General features: G+C 31.1%; 2 protein-coding genes across 2 annotated transcripts; one reads left to right on the plus strand and one right to left on the minus strand.

The window, feature by feature from the left end:
• The first annotated feature begins 11,823 nt into the window (after nucleotides 1-11,823).
• Nucleotides 11,824-14,549, plus strand: LOC123921540 (protein LURP-one-related 5-like). The gene is made up of 2 exons (XM_045974128.1): nucleotides 11,824-12,238; nucleotides 13,900-14,549. Exons 1-2 carry the CDS (start codon nucleotides 12,011-12,013, stop codon nucleotides 14,305-14,307), a joined length of 636 nt encoding a protein of 211 aa, XP_045830084.1. The 5' UTR covers nucleotides 11,824-12,010; the 3' UTR covers nucleotides 14,308-14,549.
• A 2,969-nt stretch (nucleotides 14,550-17,518) lies between these two features.
• On the minus strand, nucleotides 17,519-19,742 carry LOC123921541 (glucan endo-1,3-beta-glucosidase 14). The gene is made up of 3 exons (XM_045974129.1): nucleotides 19,489-19,742; nucleotides 18,145-19,181; nucleotides 17,519-17,720 (listed from the first exon to the last, which is right to left on the minus strand). Exons 1-3 carry the CDS (start codon nucleotides 19,661-19,663, stop codon nucleotides 17,649-17,651), a joined length of 1,284 nt encoding a protein of 427 aa, XP_045830085.1. The 5' UTR covers nucleotides 19,664-19,742; the 3' UTR covers nucleotides 17,519-17,648.
• Nucleotides 19,743-21,336: the final 1,594 nt, after the last annotated feature.

Raw genomic sequence — 21,336 nt, forward strand, 5'->3', positions numbered from 1 at the left:
CTTCCAATCCCATTTACCCAAAAGAGCGTCGTTAAAAACTCTCAGATTTTTTAAACCCAAACCTCCCTCTTCTAAAGGTCTACACACCTTATCCCATTTGACCCAATTTATTTTTCTGTCTTCCTCACTCCCTCCCCATAGAAATTGTTTAAACATAGATTCAAGTTTTGAGATAATACCTGACGGAGCCTTGAAGAATGAGAGATAATAGACTGGGATAGCTGACAAGACTGATTTTAAAATAACCACCCGACCTCCGATGGACAACTGACTATGCTTCCATCCAGACAATCTGAATCTCACTGCGTCAATTACCGGTTGCCAAGTTGCAATTCGTCTCGGGTTTGCCCCAATCGGTAAGCCAAGATACTTGAACGGAAAAGATCGAACTTTGCAATTTAAAATTTTAGCCGCCTATTCTATCCAAATTTGATGGATGTTTATCCCAAGCAACAAGCTTTTGTGAAAATTCACCTTAAGACCTGACATTAACTCAAACAACAGAAGAATGGCCTTTATGATCCGAATGTTCCCCCACCCTTTTCTACCAATGATTAAGGTATCATCAGCGTATTGGAGGTGTAACTAAAGCTTTATACCAAAGACCTACTCTTTCTGATCTAATCTTCCAATCCCATTTACCCAAAAGAGCGTCGTTAAAAGCTCTCGGATTTTTTAAACCCAAACCTCCCTCTTCTAAAGGTCTACACACCTTATCCCATTTGACCCAATTTATTTTTCTGTCTTCCTCACTCCCTCCCCATAGAAATTGTTTAAACATAGATTCAAGTTTTGAGATAATACCTGACGGAGCCTTGAAGAATGAGAGATAATAGACTGGGATAGCTGACAAGACTGATTTTAAAATAACCACCCGACCTCCGATGGACAACTGACTATGCTTCCATCCAGACAATCTGAATCTCACTGCGTCAATTACCGGTTGCCAAGTTGCAATTCGTCTCGGGTTTGCCCCAATCGGTAAGCCAAGATACTTGAACGGAAAAGATCCAACTTTGCAATTTAAAATTTTAGCCGCCTCTTCTATCCAAATTTGATGGATGTTTATCCCAATCAACAAGCTTTTGTGAAAATTCACCTTAAGACCTGACATTAACTCAAACAACAGAAGAATGGCCTTTATGATCCGAATGTTCCCCCACCCTTTTCTACCAATGATTAAGGTATCATCAGCGTATTGAAGGTGTGAGAAACACTCGTCACCCCCATCAAACTTGTATCCTGAAAAATTCCCTAAATCCACTGCTTTCTTCATCAATAAATTAAAGCATTCTGCTGCTATCAAGAAAAGGAATGGTGATAGAGGATCTCCTTGTCTTAACCCTCGACCCATCTCAAATTCCTTTGAAGGACTCCCATTCACTAGCACCGATATTGAATTTGTTTTTAAGCATTCCGTGATCCAGCTCCTCCATTTTTCATGAAACCCCATCTTTTGCATGACAATGTCAAGGAAATTCCAATCAACGGAATCAAATGCTTTTTCAAAATCCACTTTAAACATGAACGCTTCTTTTTTCTTCCTTTTCGCCTCATCCACAATTTCATTTGCAATTAGGATCCCATCAAGAATTTGTCTTCCTGATATGAAAGCTGACTGTGTTTCTGACACTACCGAACTAATCACCCTTTTCAGTCTATTTGCTAATACTTTGGAGATTACTTTATAGATGCACCCGATTAAACAAATAGGCCTGAAATCTGTCACTTTCACTGGGCTCTTTTTCTTTGGTATCAACACAATGAATGAACAATTCGCCCCCTTCACTATCCGACCGTTACTATGAAATTCTACCATTACACGAATGAAATCATCTTTGATGTCTTCCCAAAATTCTTTTATAAAGCCAAAGTTCACACCATCTGGTCCTGGACTTTTTGTAGCCGTTAATTACTTGCCACAAAGTGAGACTTTGGATGCTATACTATTATTCACAAAAGGTCTTGATCACATTTATTAGACAATAGATATTTGCCAAAAGTATCAACTAGCATATGCATGAGAGAGTCTTGTGTTTCTCCAAACAAAGTCTTTTGGCTATAGCCTCTAGATGTCTTCCACACCTATTATTATTCTATATAGTACACGCAAATTAATTCAATCTCACTACGTATGAAAGTGACCTAGGACCATATGGACCTTTTATTGTTGGCATATATTAATTAATAAGTGCTTATGTTTAGCTAAACTAAAAGGTATTTTGTTATGTATTTGAAAGGTTATCAAAACCGGACCGGCCGGTCGGACCGTGAACCGGTCATGAAAACGGTTCGGTTTTGAGCAAAAAACGAATAGGAAATCGACCGGCAAAAAAAACGCTTGAACCGGGGTCGAACCGGGACGAACCGGCCAGACGGTTCAAGCGGTTTTGCAGATTTTTTTTTTATAAAAAAAACAGGGCAAAACGACGTCGTTTTAACTTCTTTTTTAAAAAAAAAAAATCTGAAACAAAACAACGATATCGTAGGAATAGGAAAGATTTTTGTTTTTCATCTATTTTTCATTTGGTTTGAATTATAAATTTTATTTTATTTTGACTTGTGATATTTAATCTTTTTAATGTGTGAAATTATGAAATATTGAGCAATTATTCATATATTTTATTTATATATTAATTAAAATATATATTTAATTAAAAATGATTCGACCCCGATTGAACCCGATCCGACCAATTGAACCTTGAACCGGTGAGCTCGTCGGTTCGATGACCGGTCCGATTCTAACAACCTTGAAATTTGATGTTATTCATGACTATCTAGAAATGAAATAATAATGTATTGCATATTGGGAGATGTGGGAGGGGAATTATTAATTGTACAAAGTAAATGATCACACTGCATCTATATTCTAATTTCAAGACATTCAATATAAGTTGTCTTTCTTATAAATTTGTTTCATTACAATGATTTATTTCACTTCAATTCACTTATGCTTCTCCATCAAATCACCTTCATAAAGCCAAACATGATAAAAATAGTATAACTTGCGTTTATCAGCAATAGACGCACGGTTGACGACTTAAACGTGCAATCAAACAGATACTTAGATTCCATCTAATAATATTTGTTGTAGTGTTTGTTATTGCTCACTCACTCCTTAGTGCTCTCTTCTCACACCCCCAACAAGTAGTTAGGACACTGAAATAATATGACATCTCCAAAATAAAAAGTAAGTGATGATATATAAAAGGAAGAGTATTTCTTTTGGTGCACTGAAATTTTTCAACATTGTCTGTTACTTAACTAGTAGGCGATGTTTTTTTTTTGTTCTATTTCAAATTTCTCATTTTATAACATCCATTACTTAAGTAGCAACATATGAAAATGCAAAAGAATATGACGCGGGAAAAACACTAAGAGCGCAAAAAAACACCTTTCTAAAAGGAATGTGTGCGACATGAAGGTACCCTACGAATTGAAAATTATTACATTTCTTGATACCCAACACATGTAAGCCCATTCTCAACCACCCCACTTGTGTAGTTTGGTATTAACACAATTTTTGCTCACTCACATTGAACTAATGTAATGGCTTTTGAAAGTGGAGAAATAATATTTCCACAATGAAATTTGTAGCCGTTAATTACTTACCACAAAGTGAGACTTTGGATGCTATACTATTATTCACAAAAGGTCTTGATCACATTTATTAGACAATAGATTTTTGCCAAAAGTATCAACTAGCATATGCATGAGATAGTCTTGTGTTTCTCCAAACAAAGTCTTTTGGCTATAGCCTATAAATGTCTTCCACACCTATTATTATTCTATATAGTACACGCAAATTAATTCAATCTCACTACGTATGAAAGTGACCTAGGACCATATGAACCTTTTATTGTTGGCATATATTAATAATTTTGTTATGAATTTGAATATTTATCACTTGACTAATGTGTTTATTCAAGTACTAAGAAGTTTACTTTCCCTCTCCTAAAAAAAAATAAAATAAAAAAGACAGAAGTTTATTTCCCTAAATAAATTTAAGTCTATATTACATACAATTCTATGATTAAAATTAAGTTTAATTTTTTTTTAATGTTATTCCTCTGATGAATTTTGTTAATCATCTATCTCTTGAAGAAAGATTAAGAAAAATCAATATAGTATGACACAACTGACGTATTTGGACCCCTTAATCATTAATTTGGTTATTAGTTTGATTCTCGGTCTTGGACCGGTGTTTATGAAAAATTATTTGTTGGGAGAGGTGAACCTTTTAAATATATCTCAATTAATTCGAATGAATTAGTCTTCTCGGGATACTTTGATTTTTAAGAAAAAATTAAGAAAAAAATATAGCATAGAAGAGGATGATACGAGAAAGAGATTACTTGTTAACCATGTTTTGTGGGCGATGATTTAGGACGGTGCAGGTCCACCACACAACCACCAAATATAGCATAGCTATGCATGTTTTGACTATGTGAAATTGAAATATGGTCCCTTTGGTCAAAAAATAAATTAATATTGAATATAGTCCATATATATAAGCTCGATTAAATGATAGTTTAATATATTAGCTTTGAATTTGGATTTGATTATGACAAGCATGGGTGGTGGTGACTTTCGAACTTTGGAAAGAAAGGATGGCATTGTCACTACCAATCCCATCATCCAATTGAATCCCATACATTTGGACCCATTTTGTTTATAGTACCTAATGAGGTATTTGTTCCCTCTTCCACTTCCCATTCTATATATTAATATCTCCATTCTTTTTTATCGGTTGAGCTTCAAGTTCTAGGGACATTATTTGTTGGGATTTTGGGTTCAACCTTATATTTTTTCATTTTATATATTTAATAAGTTGAGTTAATTGGTGCATTGGTATTGGCTTGGGACCTGAGAGTGTGCTCCTCTTGAGTCTTGAGAGGTTCGATTCTCTCTGGTACCAATTTGGATGGACTAATTTAGCTTCTTCAAAAAAAAAAGTGTGTAAGTTTAATCACCAAATTATTTGACCGAAATTATAACAAACGGTTATTTGTTAATGTGGTAGCCTTGCAAACTTTACCTTTTTGGTACATATTTAATTTATTGGTGTTCATTTCGACCCAAGCTTTTTCACCCTGACAAGCGTCCTAAAATATTTTTGCAATTTAGTTTATCTAAGTTTGAGTTTATTCATGAGGCTAATTATCAAATTGACGGTGAGTCATCAACTTTTTTTCCATAATTTAATTATCAAACAATGTCACAAACAAATTTAAATAAATATATGTTTAGCCATATTTTCTTCCGTCCTTTTTATAAGAACCAATTTATTTTATGAGGAGGGATATATTGACTCCAAGAGTAAGTCATTAGATTTACTCCACATCCTCACCCTTCATTTTATTTTAATCTAAAGGATTAAATTCAATTTTAATTGATAATCATGTGACCTCATCTTTTTTAACTATTCCCACAATGTTTTATGATTTCCTTCCTTTTACTAGTCCAATAATCACGATTTTCTTTTTTGCTCAATATTCATGTTCATCATTATTATTATTATGTTCACAATTATTCTTCTAAAACTTATATCCTCTTTATCTAAATCTCTTTAATGACCTGCTGTTGCATTACTTTGCGTTCACTCTAGTCATTAGTTTACCACCGAGTTATTTTTTTTAATCAAACCATTAAATTAAATTTAATCGCATATTTTTTTCTATTTCTATATTTTATTTTTTTGAAGATGAAAGACCACATATGATCCAATTTACCAGGAAAAGGATTATATCCAGCGAGATACGAAAATTTGGTTTGTGAATCGATTCGGTTGTTCATAAAAATGTTTCACAAAGTTAAAAGAAAACTGTGAAATAATTTTGCTCTTTAATTAACGGAAAAAAAAAGTAAAACGTTAATTTTTTTTGTTTGATAAACAAAGTAAAACGTTAATGATAATAATAGGAGGCTATAAATCTTGACAATAAATAGAAAAGGAAACTTTAAATATTTGTGAGGAATGATTAAGGAAGATGAGGTCCATGATTATTAATGAGCATTGATATTAGTCCATTGGATTAAAATATAATCAAGGGTAAGGATATGGAGTAATTTTTTTGAGTTACTCTTGGAGTCAATATATCCCCACTCTTATTTTATATGTTCATTGAATATTTGATGTATCTAGTCTATATTATATACCAACTACACCAATTATTCAAAAACCTAAAAAATCAATTATTTCTTTTAAAATGACAGGAGGTTGTATCTTAATTTGATGTTATGTCGTAATATTTTGTAAATATGTTTACATATAGATATAGATATACTCCATGATTGAACGATTGTGTAAAGTAATTAATTAAACTTGTTTTAATATTAGGTATTGAAATTTGAAATTCATTGATTTTGTACAAGACTTATGTTTTCTCAATTTAAATAGTTAAGTGATCTTAAAAGGTTAAATAGAAGTCCTAATCATCCGGACTGTGCAGATTCTATTCTAATTTAGGTAAGATTAATATAGATTTCTGGTTTTGGTAAGTGGCAAAACAAACTTCACCTAATATATACTTACCTAACATTATTTTAACAATTATTGGGACCCAAAATGTTGACTAATGGAGTATATAATAACCTTTCATTCTTCGTAAGAAATTGATATTTTTGTAGTGTTATTAAAGAATAAAAAGATATTTATGTACCAAAAAATAAAAAAGATATTTTTGTAATCTAACATTTTTTTTTCTTTCATTATCAGTTGAATCTGGTTCGGAGGTCAGTTCTGCCATCAAATGGTTTCAGCCTCATCCTGGTTCGGTGCTTTTGATTTCAAGTTTCTCAAAAATGAATAAAACCCAAACTCAACCGCACCACCTATTTTTGAAAAAAAAAAACTGCACTACGTACCTCAAAAAAAAAAAATTATAACACTTTAAAATTATGTGTGAATACTTTTGTTATGTGTAAATTTGGATCCTCTCAAAAAAAAAATTTTCTTATGTTATCTTTCATTTCTTATCTCATTTTTACATAAATATGGTTAATTATAACACTTTTATCTTTCTTTTTTTGGTTACATAACACTTTTATCTTTAATTCACAATAGTCATAATCGATTTATCTAAATTGAGTTTTGTCATCTTAGAATGAAACATACATTATCATTTTTTGCTTCAAAAAATAAATAAAAATACATTGTCATTTTTTACAACAAAATAAAACCTACATATAAAATACTTTTGTTCAGAATCTTTAATCTTCACCCAACAATAGCATATATTCTATTAAATAAAACACTATAGCATAATATATATGGTGAATTCTCAGTTCCTACATTTCTTCAAAACATATGGAGACAAACCTTAGGTGGCACCAGGTAGGCCAAAACTTAAAAACTCAAATTAATGAATGACGGAATATATGGATCTTATTCCTGTGTAATCAAGGATTCCTCACGGTGCATATGAGATATTTAGGCCATTCAAATCAAAATTTAATGTTTTAAAATATAAAATAAATATTTAATTGTTTCGTGATAATTGACGTTGAACTTGTTAAAAAGACCATGACTCATGTATATAAAATGAGATATTTCTACCACTTGAATTAAGCTCACAGATTTTTAATCAAACAAGAAAACAATTATATTAACACAAAATAAAACACTTTACATTAGCACAAGGTATGCATAATGAATAGGTTAAACAAAGTCAAATTACAACAAAAAAATCACCAAAATAAAAAGTCACACCGCAAAAAAAAAAAAGCACATCAAATAGCACCCAAGCAAATTAAGGGGTTTGAATACCATATATATAAGCTACAATCGAAGTTTTTAAATTTCAAGCTAAATCACCACCACACCTAAAGTTGGATTTTTTTTTTTGACACACCTGAAGTTAGATATTAAGAAGCAGATGATCCATTTCAAAAAACTTATGATTATAAACATCATTTCTAGCATTCCAAATACTCTAAACTGTTGTAGCTAATCAAATATGTTGAAAAACAAGTCACTAGGTTTTGTCTAGTGGTTGAGAATTTGGGTAATATGTTATAGGTTCTGGGTTCGACCTCAGCTCATTGTAAAAAAAAAAACAAATATGTTGAAAAACATATTCTCTAATACACTGCACATGCACTTTCAACACGTTTTCTTGAATAAAATAAAATTCACATAAGTTTCAAAAAATAATATGTAGATCCAATATAAATTTGATGTTTTCATATAAATTTTAATCAATATAAAAGAAAGTGAGATAAAAAATGCCACTTTAATTTTATTCATGCTAAATAAAACAACTATGTTATTATCCCGAGGGAGAGATGTACTTACCTCTAATACACAACACATTTTAAATATTATTTTCGGTAGAGAAAAACTATGAGAATAAAAATATAAACTATGTCATTCTACTTCATAAAGTCCCAAAATTTGAAGAACTATTTTGGTACGTACTACTCTTTGGCAAATAATTGACCCTCTGAGAAATTCAAAATTTCTGTTTTAAGATATTATAAATATGAAATAAAAGCAAGAAATGAAAAGTTAAATATGTTTTGTGTTATCATATTCATGTTGTAATTCATCATTAAATTAAATAAATTCAATTCAGAATAGTTATGCTGCTTATGGCATTTTTGTGGTCATATTATATCTCCTGCTTTTAAATATCCCATGAGAATAATGTCCTTAATAATAACTATAAGGGCGTATCTTGTGAAGATAGGCATCTTCATATGAAATTCATGTATACGTATATCTACTCATGAATCAATCATTAAAAATACATAGTCAATTAATGTCTTTTTTGGTGTAAAGTAATGTATCATTTTTTCCATAAGTTCAATACCATACTGATGATAATTAAATATTGTTATTTTTGAAAACAAATTCACGTGTTTCTTTCTATAAAATATAATACGATATTTAATAAATATAAAAAACATCATTCAAAAAAATAAATATAAATAACTACGGAGAAAAATAATGATAGACACACAAATCATTAAGATATATGCCATCACAATGTGCATGCAGTGACAGATATAATTGAACTTTATTCTACAGGCATAAGCTTTTGATTATTGTTCAATATTTGAATAATATTAATATATAGAAAATAGAAACATTTCTTCTATAGGCATTTACAAACTTTATTCACCACCTTGTGTTGTGAGACTTCTGCGTTAATATTATTAACCGCACCCAATCACAATCCCGACCCAACCGCACCTGCCGTGGCGCATGATGGTAAAAAGTGTTGTAGTAAGTGTAATTTATGTCTCACAAATACTTACAAAAGTTTTGTCTAAAAGTGTCGTGTTCAATAATTCACTTGTTCTTAAATTTAATTTGGATGATCCTTAACTGCCCCCTCGTGACTCAACAATGGTATCAGAGCCAATAGTTCGACAAATAAAATATTCTACCGGCTCCTTGTATCGAAAGTCTTTCTGACAAAAGTGATTAGACGATGTGTCTCGTTGAGTGCGACAACAACGACAGTGCAAGTGTATGGATGAAGAAAGTGTCTGCTTCTGCTTGAGGGGGAGCATAATGAATTGAAGGACTCACACTTGAGGGAGAGATTGTTATGTCAAGTGTGAATTAAGTCTCACATTACTTAAAAAATTGAAGGCTAGACATTTTATATGTGAGAGGACCCATAAACCTAACACCTTAAGGTTTTGGGTAAAAGTGTGGTGTCCAATTCACTTATATACAACACTTACACCAATGAGACTCGAAATATTGTGTGACGTTTGAGAGTGGAACGAAATAATATATTTTAATTATATGCGTGTGTGTTATATTAAAATTTCAATTTTAATATTGACAACTTATGTTTCAAAATTTAAATATAAACTTAGAAAAAATTATATTGTTAAGGTAAATTTATATACACACAAATGTCAAACTAAAATTATAAGTTAGTTTTGGAAAATTATTTTACTTATAATATCGACTATGTAAATCTTATATTTTAACTTCAAACTAATACAATTCTTATGAAGTAATATAATACAAGTGTCACTCTTTATAAAATTATTTTATATTTTATCTTTATTCTACATTGCAATCTAGTTTTATCCAATAATTTTTCTCTACGAATGAAGAACGCTTGAATGAGACGATAATAGTCTCTTTCATTTTAATCAAATATTGGGTTTAGTGTTTTAAAACTCGGATTGGCCAGCCGGACTGGTCCGACGGGGAACCAGATGGGTCAATGTGTCATTCAGCAAATCAGTAAAACCCAGTATAACCTTGATAGTTTTGCAGTCAAATCGATGAACCATATAGACTGAATTGGATCGGTTTGTTGGTTGACTTAAATTTTATGAAAAATTCTAATTTTTTTTAAAACGTTTCTAACCATAGCTTATCTATCATGTATTTATAAAAACCTTGTTAATTTTACTTTTCTTGTTAATTGAATTTTTTAAATGTATTTATTAATTAAAAATATATTTATTTTTATTAAATTTTATAGTTATGAAATTTAAGACATGATTTTTCAAAAAAAATTATAAACCAAATTAACAGTCATACGGTTCAATTAATTCAACGAGTGACCCTATAACCCAACAATGAGAATGTAACAATGGAATGAGATGGTTGGGTTTCAACTAGAGCTGGGTATGCGGGCTAGCCCGCCCCGCATAAACCCGCATATTAAACGGGGCGAACAAGCCCGTCGGCAAATATAAACGAGTTATAATATTAAGCCCGAGTCCGGTCCGCATAAGCCCGCGGGTTAAACGGTTAACCCGCGGACTATTACCAAAAAAAATAATAAATCATTTTTTTCAAAAAATAAACTAAATTAGTAAAATATTGATATAATGAAAGCTTAAAAAAATATATTATTAATAATTTTATGTTATAACATATAAATTGTAACTAACAAATAAAAATAAATAAAGTTTGTGATATCATTGAGTTTATCTATCTTCTCTTTATAAGTAATGCAACTAAAATCAAATTCAACTGATTCTTATCGTCATTTTTTTACCGTCCATTTTAGTGAGAAAAACTTTCTACATGTACCCAAAAAAGCATAAAAAGATTAACAGATTCAACTTAACTAAATCACATCAAGGTAACCAAATTATTCAATCAAGGTAACCAAATTATTCAAAACATAATAGCGGAAAATACCCTCAAGAAAAATAACTACCCATTTGGACATGTATCTTTTAAATACTAGCAAATGTATATACAGCTAAGACAAAGTAAAAGATAGTGAAACATGATGTTTTGTGTTGTTGTCTACTTGATTAAAATTGGAGTGTGTTGTTGCTTTTTATAATTAGGGTTTAGACTAAGTCCTTTTTTTTTTTTGTGGTTAAAAAAGTTGAATTTGGACATGGACCAAGTTATTTATATTTGATAAATTTTGTAATTAATTGTATAAAAAAAAGCAGGCGGGCCACGGGCTAACCCGCGAACCCGCGGATTTAACCCGCATAACCCGCGGTTTTAACGGTCCAACCCACACGGGCAAAAATGTAAACGAGCCAAAAAAATTTGGTCTTAAGTCCGTGCGAACTGCGGGTTAAACGGGTCGGCCCGCGGACCTTGATCCATATACCCAGCTCTAGTTTCAACCATTGGGTTAAAACTATGGTTGGATTTGGTTTGAACCAAGCATCGAGAATGCATGAATGTCAAATCTCTTGAAAAGAAAAATTTGTCACCTATTATAATGGTACGTATACACGACTCAAAAAATTAATCTCTATGATTACGCATTAAAATATCCGAACCAAACAACAAAAATAATCCATCCACCTTTACAATCTTAACCGCTCAATCAATATTCTTTTTCCATTTAGAACAAAAACACGTTTCTAATACGAAATCAGAAACTTTACAGCACAAAATAAAAAAGCATAGCTTAAAAGTTCTTCTATATAAAGTGAGTCACACTATAACTTTTCTCCTCTCAACACCTTCCACTTATTCATCTTCCAATTCCAAAAAAAATCTTCACACATATTCAATAACATAAAAAAGTTACATATATAGTTTCTATAGAAAAGAATGAATATGGAAGAATTAGTTGTTCAAGATGAATATGTATACAAAGAAGAAACCCTTTTAACAGTTCTAAAAACTTCTCGGTTTTTCAGTGGTGATGGTTTTGTTGTGTATGATTGTAAGGGACAACTCGTTTTCCGATTCGACTCATATGGACCAAACACTCGTGATAAGGAAGAACTTGTTCTTATGAATACACATGGTCGTTCTCTTCTCACTTTGCGCAAAAAGGTATGTACCCACCACCATAACCATTCTTTACTCTTCGTCAGCTTTTTGTGATCTATGAAGCACAGACACTTCTCAAATTACTGAAATTAGACATGTCATGTGTGTCGGACACGCGTCGGTGGCGAATACCAACACGACACCGACACTTATGATTACAGTTAATTATGTCATTTTTCTCAAATGATTATGGTTATCGATGTGTCAGTGTCTATGTCATGTCCGTGTCTGTATTGTATCTGTGCTTCATAATTGGGTTTTCCTCTGTTTCTAAGTTTACTCGCTAAATCTACTCACCGATTCAGATTTAATAGCTTGCTCTATCTTTGTGAATTAACTTTGATTATTTACATATGGATTGGTCTATTTTTAGACCATATACTAAATATTAAAAACAAAAATTACATGTTCTGCTGTTCATGTGATTTAGAGATGGGGTTTTGACCGAACTTTGATTATTTACAAATCAGAGATGGAAACCCCGAACTTTGATTAAAGTACAAATAATCCACGTCACCTCATATAAATAATCCACGTTAATTATTTATATGATTTGAATAAGAGTATTTAGATGGGATGATCTTGATTATTTCTACTTTAATTAAAGTTTGGGATTTCGATCTCTGATTTGTAAGTTAAGATTGCAAATGTATTCTCTCCTTTAAATTTCAATCTAGATTTTGAGAAAAATGAGGTAAGGTTTTATTGACAATCGGATCCAACCAAAAATCAAATTTCTTGTTGAACATATGGTTGAGACTTGAGAGCTCCTAATTCAAAATCAAACCTACCCTATTTAATAACACTATGATAAAATGGCGCATGTTTCTTGTTTAACTAAAATCTCATATTTGATCTCTGACTTTGGCATATAGCGGCGTTAAAACTCTTAGAAAAAGTTTGTCGTCCATTTGAGTCTCACAAAGCTCGGGAAATTAGTTTCTACAGTTGTGCGCAAAAGATACCGAATTTACGCCAACAAAAAAAATCAAACATACCCTACCTTAATCACTCTGTTTCAAGGTTTTTCACACTTTTGTCAAAAAAAAAAGTGCTTTCACACTAAAAAATAATTTAATGAGTAAGTAATTTTTTTATTTTTTAACAAACAAATATTGAGGCAGAAATTGTCATAATTTTAGACAATTTTTTCTGTTCTAACCCAAAATAATAGACAATTATCATATACATATTATAGAATATAATAATTTAAAATGGTGCACATTATAGTTAGGATTTATCTATTTTTTAAATTAGTTTCTATGCATGTATAAAGAAAAAAAAATCTAAATTGAATGTTTTGTCCCTTATATTTATTTTAAGTTTTAATTTAATTTCCTACATTTAAAAAGTTTTAAACTAGTTTCATATATTGTGTACTAATGTTACAATACGTCATCTTTTTTTTCAAATTTTTGTTATATCGTTCATGTGACTAATAAAGTTGCATATATGAATAATTTAAAAGGGTGTTGCGCAAATTTTTTAGACAAAATTCACTCAAAATTCAACTAAAAAACAAACTTATATACTGACTATCATCATTAATATAAGGACCAACTTCAAAACCTAGAATGAATCATACTATTAAAGCCATAAAATTTTAATTGATGTTGTTGAGCCTACTCATTGTTAACATGGATTGTTTGTTATTTGCCAATCAGAAACCAAGTCTTCATCAAAGATGGGAAGGGTTCAAAGGAGAGAGAAAAGAGGGTGATAAACCAATCTTCAATGTAAGAAGATCATCAATAATCGCACGGTCAAGAACGACCGTAGCAGTGGAGGTACATGATAACCCAAATATGGAGTACCTCATCGAAGGATGTTTCCCACAAAGATGCTGTAAGATTTTTAACGCCACTAAGAAATTAGTGGCTGAGATTCGTCGCAAGGTGGACCCCACTACTAGTGTCATGCTTGGTAAAGAAGTTTTCATGCTTTGTGTTCAACCTGATTTTGATGTGTCCTTTGCCATGGGATTAGTCTTAGTACTTGATCAGATCAATGGTGAGAATTTCTTTGATAATGGGACCACTGAGACCTCGGTGCACCCTACTACAGAAGATTGAGGAATTATCACTTGGTTTTATTTTGAGATTTGTCGTTTTTCTATTTAATTATTTTTTCATAGAAAAGTTTTGTGATCTTCTCAAACACATCTTAATTTTCCTCTTTTTCTACTTGTGCTTCCATTATTGTATGAATGTTATTAATAAAATATTGGTGAATGGTGTACATTTATACCTTTGAAAATTCAAGCCATGTTTCAAATAAATAAAATTGGTATGCCTATGTGCAACTTGCAATGCAAGTATATCGTTCTTCAATTGAAGTTTTAATTATTATTATTTTTTATAATAATTGCACTTTTAATTTGATCTCATTTTTGTTTGATTGTGGAATTTGTCCTTTCATTTTTTTTTTTAATCCTTAGTTTTGGTCTCTTGCTTAAATATCTAAAATATAAAAATGGTGGTATAAAAAGTTTAATATGTGACATATGATGTACAATAATCAACACTTAACTATGAAATTACAGTGCGACAAAAAATTATGAAGAAATTACAATAAAATCTTCTAAATTTTTTTGTCTTAACTTGAAAATTTATTTACACTTTTGCAATTTAATTAGTTATAGGTAAATAATTATTTCATATGGATGATTCTACTTGTAAGTAGTAACCACAAAAATATGGATAATTTTACATCATTATATCATATCATTTAATATATATATATATATATATATATATATATATATATATATATATATATATATATATATATATATATATATATAAAATCATCACTTTTTTAGTTTAGGACCAAAATTAGGATGTTTAAAAATTGGGGGACCATTTCATTGGATAGATGAAAATAGGAAACTAAAATAGTAATTAGACATTTTAATTTTTTGAATACACAAATATACTCTAGTATTCGGTTCTTATGTTAGTATTTTTTTTCTTCTCCTTCTGCATATGGTATTGACCTATATCATTCAACTCTTTATCAATGAAATAAACCTGTGAAAGGTGACAAGCTAACTATTATGTAGTAGGAGTAATTTTTATCACTAAAAATTAAACATAATTTTGTGAAATTTTGCCCTTTATTTTTGCTTAATTGAAGATGAAGTGTCAAGTTAGAAATGATTGTGACGATGTAGTATTATTATCAGATTTGTTAATTAGTCTTTTTCTTTTTTGTTGTAAAATCATAAGAAGTGTTTTCATATATTTTTTTAGGTACGAAATACCGATCAAACAATTTAGATTGTTTCCTCTTTGAGCTGCCTGAGATGCATTCAATGTGGTGGTTCCGGCAATTGTTGTGAGTGTGCTTACAAGCGGTGGGAGTGGTAGCCCGGGGTCGATTACTTGTTGAAAGGATCCGTCGCCTTATGGATCTAGAGTGGAAGTTGTGTTGCATCATTCTTTCTGGTAAGCGAATCAGTGTGCAAACATGCTAGCAAAGTTGGGGACTTGGGGTGTTCTATAGAGGAGAGCAAGATGGTTTTTGAGCAATATTAGATCTCTACCCGCTTCAGATTTATATTCATATCATCATCATGTACTTTTTATGTATTAAACATTAAAAAAAAAAAAAACTCTTTTATGTATGAAACTAATCACCATTACTTAAGATTAGGTTGACTTAGATCACAAAGTGCATTATATATGTAGGGGTCGTACGTAGTTTAAATCTCAGACATCCCATTTATTTATCTTAAGAGTGAAGTTTATAGCCAGTTGACTATTTGACAAAAATAAAATCATCTTATAAATTAGAGCATTAGGTTGGTCTTGACATCATAAATAATAGAAAATTTCTTAAATAAAACCGTTAATTTAAACATTTTGAGTCATTTTTATATACCTAAAAATGGTATGCAATTAAATAAAAAGGGGTTTCAATATAGGCTTCTTGTAAGGTAGTATATCATCCCTTAAAAGTACATGACGATGATGAATGATATGAAAATTGGTAAGTACAACTTTTGAATGTGAACTTGAAACCTCAATTTCATGTGTTAAACCAAGTCTCTCATGATGGGCACTCTAAACATGTTTTTTATGCATGAAGCAAAATTTCCTAAAGTTCAATTCATGGAAGATATGGTTGAACCTTTTCTTTGATCCAATTCATGTTCTACATTTGCATCTTTCAAAAATTCGTTAGGAAGTCGAATTATAATTCTTATTTCTTTTCCGAATTTTACTCTTTAGACCCTCATGATATTACCAAACCCTCGAATTTTCGTTTTTCTCTTTGATCAATTGTTCGGAAAGCGTGAAAACAATATGGCTCGATAAGACTATTTGAAACTAATAATATGCAAGTATTTCATTAGCTTTTATGGATGTCTTTTTAAAGATTTATTTTGGTCAAGAGTCCAAATTATTAATATTCTTCAAATTATAATGAACTGATTGTTACTTAAATTTGAGACAGATTGAGTGTGTTCTTCAACCTAGAACAACAAATATATATTTACAAGGTTATAGTTTCAAACAATAATTCATATTCCATATATATCCTTTAGTTGTTTTTTATTTTAACGTAATAAGCTGGCTACTTGGAGTCCATCCCGGTTTAGTAGGATCTTTTTAAGAAAAATGTATTTTATACATCTAATATTTTAGATGTGAAAAAAATTCTAAAAAATGCATTTAGCCACCATTTTTTCGAGTCAAGTAGTCAAGTGACTAGAACTTCCACCTTAAAGGTGAATAAGTTGAGTGTTCGGGATTCGAACCCCGACACCTACACATAAAATATGATATCCTTATCAACTGAGTAAGCTCACGTGGACCGCCACAATTTAACTATGACTATTTTTTTTCCTTAAATAGGAATTTATAATGATAAGTATTTGAAATTTATCATCCAGAAAGAAAAAAATCGAAGATTTCTCTCTCCATCCCGTGTCTCTTTTCTACCCTGTTTTTCCATTTTTGTCCTTGAATAGTTATTTCGGAACGTGTTTTTCAAAAAAAAAAAATTGTCTTTGAAAAAATTTCGAAATGTATTTTCCGAATTTGAACTAGAAAAACTTCATAAAACATGTTCCGAAGTTTTTATCGAAGGGCAAAACTGGAAAAATGGGGTGTAGAAAAGAAACACAGGGGTGGGAAGAGAAAAACTTCAAAATATATGGCTTGATACCGGCCCAATATTTTGGTCCAAATCCAACCTTGCTGCTAGTGTTAATAAATTAGGGAGGTTGTGTTAGAAAACAAATTAGCGAGGAATAAAAATAAAATCAAAAGCTATATAGTGAGATATCTAACAATTAGGGAGGTTGTGGTACAAATTTTTTCCCATACATTCAATGTGTTTAGAAAATTGTTACAAGGTTCAAATAATCATTAACTTAATTCTCCTGTATCTTCAATCTTTTGACTAATTACAATGCTATAAGAAGAAGAAGTATTGCAATGCAGCTTGAAGAAACCATCACGTATGAAGATCCAATACCCTGCAATTTATAATTGTTAGAAATCTTTAAGCATGAGTGTTAGAGATTAATTTTTCATAAGGATTGAACTATAGATTTTTCATTAAGAAGTATTTTATATATGCATGTTTGGATCCAGATCCTCTCAAGTAATTAGATGGTCTTGTGCAATTTCAGCCACTAAATTTAAACAAATAATGAGTGAACGACTAAGATCATCGCATGACAAGAAACATGAGGGGATTGGTAGTAGTCCGGTTGTTTCCACTAGAGCAACCTCTTTAGACGAATCTTCTATATTTTATATATATTCGTTTAAATTGTTGTTTTAAAAATATTTACACATACCAAGAAAACTATTTCTCTCTATTTATCGACACATCAACAATTAACGTTACATTGAACTTTAAAAACGGCAGTAAAAAAGAAAAGAAGAATTGCATACCTTGAAGGAAAGTAAAGAGGAAGTTGCTGATGAAGGTCTAAGTCCAGTAAATCCAATATCATAAGCAATACTTCCATCATGTTTAAACAATCCAAAGTTTCTTTCTGATGTAGGGCCAGGCTTCAAATTTTCATTAAACAAAGCAAATATATAAGCTCTCACCAACATTTTAGGCCTATGAGGTGTTCCTTTTCTCTTAAGTAACCTCTTTCTCATATTTTTATTATAAGTTTTTGCATTTTTCACAGTTGCTCCAGCTTCATTATCATCACCATGAGAAGCCCAACCAGTCTCACCAACAATCACTTCCATTTTATCAAATCCAACTTTTTCCAATGCAAAATAAGCAGCATCAATTTGAGCATCAAACATATTGTCATAATGTAGTTTTGACTTAGCATCATATATGCCAGGATTTTTTTTAAATAAAGCATAGTTTATGTCAATATGTGAAGGGTCATTTTTATATGCTAAAAAAGGGTATGCATTAATATAAAAAGGGGTTCCAATTTGTGAAAAAAATTGTAAAAGTGGTTTCATGTAAGGTAATATATCATCCCTAAATGTACATGAAGATGGTGGATATGAATTGGCAAAAACAGCCTCTGAATGTGGTGTTGAAACTTCAATTTCATGTGCTAGACCAAGTCTATTGAGAGAACTATAGATATTTTTCGACGCCGGAAGCAAAGCTTCCCAAACTCCAACATCTCCATTACCTAAAATTTCATTTCCAATAGAAATGCCAACTATTTTTGTTCCTGGAAGATATGGTTGAACATTATCTTTGATCCAATTCATCGCGCGATCTTCGGCTACACCTATGTCTGTCAAAAGTTCATTAGGAAGACATACTATAATTCCTATTCCAGATCCTTTGAAGGCACTTAAGACTTGAGGATTTACATCATAGATTCTTATGTTCTTGATTTTTGCAGCTTTGAGAAGTGTAACTACACTTTCAGGGGGTGGTAGATTATCAGATACTCTACCATAGTTTACTCCATATGTTCCAGTAAATGCTTTGTTCCCTAAAACTGCACCATAGAAAAATTTGAAAGTTAGCTCAGCAAAATGATCAAGAATTCAATTTCATATACTAACATGTGTTATGTAAAAATAAATGTTGAGCATGCATATTTCCGATTTTCATTGTCTGCAGTTACAAATCTCACTCATTCATGCAGTCAACACATTCTTAGTTTTTGAATCAAGATCTCTATATATCTGGCCTCGATCATATGACTATCAATATATTGACTGCGCGAATGTATGAGATTGTGACCGCAAATATTTCAAGAATCAATAAAGATCAATTTTTATAAAGATCAATAAAACACCCACCTAGAGAAAATGTTGCTGATAAAATGAGAAGCCAAAGAAAGAATGAACATGAGGAAGAGAAAACCATTTGATGTTGAACTCTAAGCATATTAAGAATGAGAAAGATATATTCCACTTGGTACAAATTAAGAGGGTGCTCTCTTGTATTAATGTAATTCAATAAAGGTAACTTCATTTGCTAAGAAAACTTTATCTCTTGTCATAATCTAACTAAAGATTCTTAACTTTTCTTCAAAATAGGATAATTTGTTATAACATGAGTTGAATAAGATTCTTAGCCTTAAACTAAAGATGGTTGCAATTTAACAAAGTTTGTTTTCATCAGCTTAGAATAGATTCTTCCTTTCATCACCCTTTAACTCATTCTTAAAGTATACCTTTTTTGTACTTTTTATTGATTTTCAACCTTTTCATCAAGCAGCTAGATATGAAGGATATGTAAAAGGGTCATCAATACCTTTTGTAGCATCATGGATGAAGGTGTGCTTGAGATCAGGGAACATGAAATTAAATGCTTGGTTTGAGACAAATACATGTGGATATGGTAGTAATAAACACACACAAAGGGTGCGTTTGATTCGTAAAACAGTAAGGACTGGACAGAACAGTACAGGACAAAACAAGATAATACAGGACAGGACAAACCTGTACCGGAAAGATATAAGACGATAATATTTTTATATTCGAAAATAAAATGAGTATTTTCGTATTTTTTATAGTTGTACTGTGGACAAAAAGTTGTCCCGTGGTTTGGTGAGGGACAAAAAAATATTGTTTTTGTTCTGTCCCTTGTTACCTAATTTGTCCAGTCCCATAACCAATTTCAAATCAAACAGAGTACAACAAAAGTTGTCCTGTCCAGTCCTCTGTTTTTTAGCAAATCAAACGCACAACACACAATAAAATTAAAGAGAATTAGTTCTGTTTATAATCACAGATATATATTTTTTTTCATTCATAGTAGAAATAAACAGAAAAGTTAATAAGAAAGTGTCACCACACTTGGGTTAACATACATCTTTTATTTTCTAAACAAATAAGTTTTAAACAAAGTGTCATTGCAACATAAAACATAAACGAAATAACTAAGTGTCGATCTAATAAATTTAATTCTAAGGAGGCATAGTTGTTTCAACGTTGGACTCTCATTCATCAAAAGTATCCACATCAAAAGCATCCACGTCATCTCCCCCATCAACAATACTATTATTACTTTGTTCCACGTTTTCTCAAGAATTGAGTTGTGCATCATCATCAACCTCATCCAAATTTAATTATCTACAATAACATCAATTTAGAGAGTTTAGCAATTGACATAGCAATGCTCTAAATTAAAATAACAAAATTGCAATCACAATAACTAACAACATACCAATATCATTGGAAAGACGTTGCAATCACAATAACTAACAACATACTGCAAAATCTTTTTTTATCATACTTAAACTATATGCGGCGGTTAAAAAATCTGCCTTGTATGATCTATCCAGAAGGCAGGGTGGGCTAAAATGTCCTCGTCATACTGACATCATAGGAGACGATAAATTAGTTGGAACATTTCAGGTGTGAGCTTGTCTTGCTTGATCTTAGAAACATCTCCTGAGTTGACAATTGTTTGACAGAGTTCCGGATCCATCATAGAACCATAAGGATGTTCTCCAATCATTGTATAATGAAGAATCACACCATGTTGTAAAACGGTTTATTGAGTTTAATAAAAAACAGAAAACGAATTTTTAAAAAATGGCAACAAAACTATTATTGGCTGAGTCGCGTACTAGGTCGCTTTCTTTAAGACGTTTCGCGGAACTACTCGAAGTAGTGCACTGTAGTATATCAACCGCGAAG

Source organism: Trifolium pratense, linkage group LG4 (assembly GCF_020283565.1).
Source record: "Trifolium pratense cultivar HEN17-A07 linkage group LG4, ARS_RC_1.1, whole genome shotgun sequence".
Taxonomy (NCBI): domain Eukaryota; kingdom Viridiplantae; phylum Streptophyta; class Magnoliopsida; order Fabales; family Fabaceae; genus Trifolium; species Trifolium pratense.